This window comes from Wyeomyia smithii, chromosome 3, assembly GCF_029784165.1.
Source record: "Wyeomyia smithii strain HCP4-BCI-WySm-NY-G18 chromosome 3, ASM2978416v1, whole genome shotgun sequence".
In the NCBI taxonomy this organism is placed as follows: Eukaryota; Metazoa; Arthropoda; class Insecta; order Diptera; family Culicidae; genus Wyeomyia; species Wyeomyia smithii.
The window spans coordinates 233,334,208-233,338,598 of record NC_073696.1 but is presented as its reverse complement, the minus strand read 5'-3'; the positions used below and the strand labels follow the sequence as shown (position 1 = coordinate 233,338,598).

General features: G+C 33.9%; 1 protein-coding gene across 1 annotated transcript in view; it reads left to right on the top strand.

The window, feature by feature from the left end:
• Positions 1-543: 543 nt before the first annotated feature.
• LOC129727337 (40S ribosomal protein S12, mitochondrial) overlaps positions 544-4,391 on the top strand; it is a 90,174-nt gene continuing 86,326 nt past the window's right edge. The window contains exons 1-2 of the mRNA XM_055685079.1: positions 544-683; positions 745-800. Coding sequence (XP_055541054.1) covers positions 749-800 — 52 coding nt within the window. The 5' untranslated portion in view covers positions 544-683; positions 745-748. The remainder of the gene's footprint in view (positions 684-744; positions 801-4,391) is intronic.

The following is a 4,391-nucleotide window of genomic DNA, read 5'->3' as shown; positions in this document are numbered from 1 at the left end:
CACTAAAACGAAGACTCGGCATCTCTATGTTTATGCAGACACCTCAGACCAAAACTGCTCAAATAGAACATCACTGGTTAGCCACGTACAAATGAATACATTCTGTATAGTTAAAAACAAAATTGTAACACCCCTCCTCTCACCTTAAATCCCCACTAGCTCGTAGTCGGCCGCGAGAATAAAAAAAGGCCTCTCTCTTTTCCCTGCTAATTTAGAATTTAAAAAAAATGTACTTGGCTCAGTTAAACATAAATTGTATCGTGCCGTGTCAAATAAACTATTAAAAAAAAAAAAAAAAGAAAAGTGTTCTCGGAATTCGGCTGCAGATTACGTTAGCAACAATAAATGCAATCACTATTGTTTTCAATCCGTCTTGCACACATTTATTTTTCAGGCGGAAAAAAACGATCTTGCCATCCAAAGGATCGATTCAGCAGAAGATCGCCCGCAGAAAAATCGATTCAAAAAATCGATAAAACGACTAGAAAAGATCGATTTTGCAAAAATCGGATCGATTTTGCCCATTGCTACACTTGACAGTTCTCATCACATGCATGTAGTGTCTTCTGCTGCTAAACGATTCATAAACAAAATATAGAAATATTTGTCCGCGGAAATTAGAAGAGCTGGTTACATCCCCAGTGGATTGGTTTGCTGGACGTTTTCCCTGTTGGCCAAATCAGGTATGGTACTGATAGCTACATCGCTAGCGAATATTGTATCAGGTTTTATGTTTGATTTTAGTAAAATGAACTTCTTGCGGCAAACTTTAAGTTTTACGAAGTCCATGGCCAGTGAAGGTAAGTTACAAATTGCCGGTGAAAGATTATTTGAATTTAGAGTCGATAAACTGTTACATTCGGAACTAAATCATAGGAATGCATTCATTTAACAATCATTCATGAATAATTAGTTGAGCAATACTTGCCTCAAAAATATAATTTTGATTTATTAACATTAGGGAGCTCATAGCTAACCTTGCTCCAAAAGGTTTGGGTAAGTGCTTTAATCCAACAATATAACATTTCTTAAAGAACGTTGTTGAGTGACATGGACGTTCGATTGATACTTCTATAAGTAATACTAAGCGATTTCGCAATTCATGAACTGAAACTACGTTCGATACATTCAAAAATGTCAAGTAAATTTCTATGATTCTTTTTTGTACTACATTGTGATTGGCCCATCAGCGGGCTTCATCTAGAAGATTTCTCACCAGAAATATGTTTTAGTTTTACTTCTGCGACGAAATCGTTCGAAGAAAAAATACTTAATTTGCAAAAACTTCGTTGAAAACGATCCCAATGTCTATAATTTATGAATAACACATTGGTATAACTTAAAAACTGTAACAATAGACATGTTAGCAATTCTGGAATTCTAGAGAAGAAAAATGATTAGTAAAATTAGGTCGTTTTACCTAAGCGAGTAAAGGCGCTATACCTTTTGTTTTGAACTCCAACCATAAGAAGGAAACACCTATTTTCCATCCCAGGAGATTGGTCAACAAAAGAGTGTACTTTCTTAGCTTAGTCACTTCCAACGAATTGTATGACTAATACATAAATCGAACATACGGATCGGTTGGTACGGAATGTCCCCGTTCTTAGGTTATTTGAATTTATGTTGCTACGCAGTAGGCTTAACCATTGACGAGAAAATGTATGGAAATCATTTTTGAATGTGAAAAAATATAAATATTATTTTCCAGTATTCTTCCAAGTACTGACTGTGTAAGTGTATACTAGACTAGACTAGACTAGACTATAAAAATATCACGTAATTTTGAAAATTAGTTGGCTTGTTGGCTTCTATCGAGGAACGATTCATTTGAACCTGCATAATGTTTCAAAACATGCGTCGCTTTTTACTCTTTGCAATGGTACTAGTTTTCGAGAGGCCGAAGAGCTGAGAATTTCAGTCGCCAAACTGTAGGGTTTCAGTTTCTGATTGAGGAGAAATTTCGGCCTCATTCACATAACAAGTTTTAACAGTTTAACCAACAAAAATTACTGAGTTTTTCTAATAGGCCGAATTTCGATGATCAGCAATCCATTTTTGAATTTTGAGAAATAATATGAAATTCTGAGACCCGTCGTATTGTACGGTAGTAAAAAGGCACATTTCAGATCACAATTATGCTATGTTGATGGTAATAAAAATTCTAGAGAGCACAGTCTTTTTTACACGTTTTTTCACGCGGATTGCTTTCAAAAACGATACAAGATATCGACCTCATTTCAATCACGTTTTCCGTTTAGGCCACCAGTGATTATATATCAGTTTTCGAAAAAAATCACAATTTTTAGTGTGAATACTCAAAATTTAAAATACACTAAAGTCGCTTTTTACGCAGGGGATACATGCCGCGTAAAAAAAACCGCCCAAAAAAACCGCGTAAATTTCGGAATCCGCGTAAAAAAAACGCGTAAATTCCGGAATCCGCGTAAAAAAAACCGCGTAAATTCCGGAATCCGCGAAAAAAAACCATCGTTAATTTTGCATTCCGATTGAAGGGAAATCGAAATCCGGGCAAAAAAATACCGCGTAAGTTCCGAAATCCGCGTAAAAAAACGCGTAAACTCCGGAATCCGCGTGAAAAAAAAAACCGCGTAAATTCCGGAATCCGCGTTTAAAAAACCGCGTAAAAAGCGACCTTAGTGTATTGCATTTCGGTCTCTAGATTGACCACTACCATATTTTCTTCGTTATATTTGCAACTCAAAAAAGTCTTTTTTTATGCAGGCCTATACAAATTTGTAACTGTACTTATATTTTTTTATTTTTGCTACAAACATTGGTGAATAGTTTTCCTAGTTGTTTTTTTTTTCAAGCAGAAAAAAAATCGAAAAAAAATGCAGCCTCTTAACAATAAAAGATCTACAAATTCTCCATAAAATACTTTGTCGAATTTTGCTCCTAAAGTGGTACACCATCATTGGTAATTAGATATACAATGTTGAAATTTTGCATTTTGAACCAGAAATATTTTCGTAAAAAAAACTGTTATGTCAGAAGGTCAAATATTTGACCATTGCACAATGGTCCAGAAACCAAATTTAGGGGGAAATTTGGGTCTAGAGCTCTATAGCAACATTTTATCGAAAAACTTTCTTCTACAAAGTTGTTGCATATGATGAAGCGCTCGTGGAAAAATTATCAAAAATTAGGGTGACCAACATTTTCGATGCAATCAAGTATCTAACTTTTTTATCTTTGTAGATAGAAGAAAAATTTGTTCTACAATGTTATAGCTCCAATAGTTTCAAGTAACTTTGTAAAAAAAAGTTTTTCTCTATCTTTGAAAAAAACCGATTTGTATTGAAAAATCATATTTTACGCTCTAACTTTTTTATTTCAAGTTTCATCTTAAAACTGTCTTTGAACGACTTTTAGAGCTTTTTAAGAGAAACAATTTGCAATGCTGACATCGTAAATATCTCAATTTTATTCAAAGTTATTATTATTTTTCAATACCAAAAAATAAATCTGGGTGCTTTTATATGCATAATGTATAAAATTATTGAAATTTTCGGCTTGTTTTTAAATTGAATTTACTCAAATTTAAAAAATAACATATCTCTAAGAGTTTTTCCATTTATAGAGTCAAGTATGCCCTTCAAAATGAGATCAAGAGATATTTTTTATGTTTGCCCCTAAAAGAATGACATACAAATGAAAAACGCATATATTTTATGAAAAATAATAATAACTTCGAGTAAAATTGAGATATTTACGATGTCAGCATTGCAAATTGTTTCTCTTAAAAAGCTCTAAAAGTCGTTCAAAGACAGTTTGAGATGAAACTTGAAATAAAAAAGGTAGAGCGTAAAATATGTTTTTTCAATATAAATCGGTTGTTTGCAAAGATAGAGAAAAACTTTTTTTACAAAGTTAATTAAAATTAATGGAGCTATAACATTGTAGAACAAATTTTTCTTATATCTACAAAGATAAAAAAGTTAGATACTTGATTGCATCGAAAATGTTGGTCACCCTAATTTTTGATAACTTTTCTATGAGCGCTTTATCATATGGAACAACTTTGTAGAAAAAAGTTTTTCTCTAAAATGTTGCTATAGAGCTCTAGACCCAAATTTCCCCCTAAATTTGGTTTCTGGACCATTGTGCATTGGACAAAGAGTGTAATACAGGCTTTAGATTGAACGTGTTGTGATGTTGCGATATATTTCGTGTGTACATTATTTTAGTCGCACGAAAAATTCCATTGGTGCACCCCTCGAGCGCCGCTTCATAGAAAAATGCACACTGTTTGACAGATTCGCGGGCATGCTTTTTGACGAGCTGCTGGGTAGGATCGTTGTGTGCGTGTGCTCTGCTGCGTTGTTTCGTTCGACATTTCAATCGCCAGCAGCGGTGCTGAGCTGAGA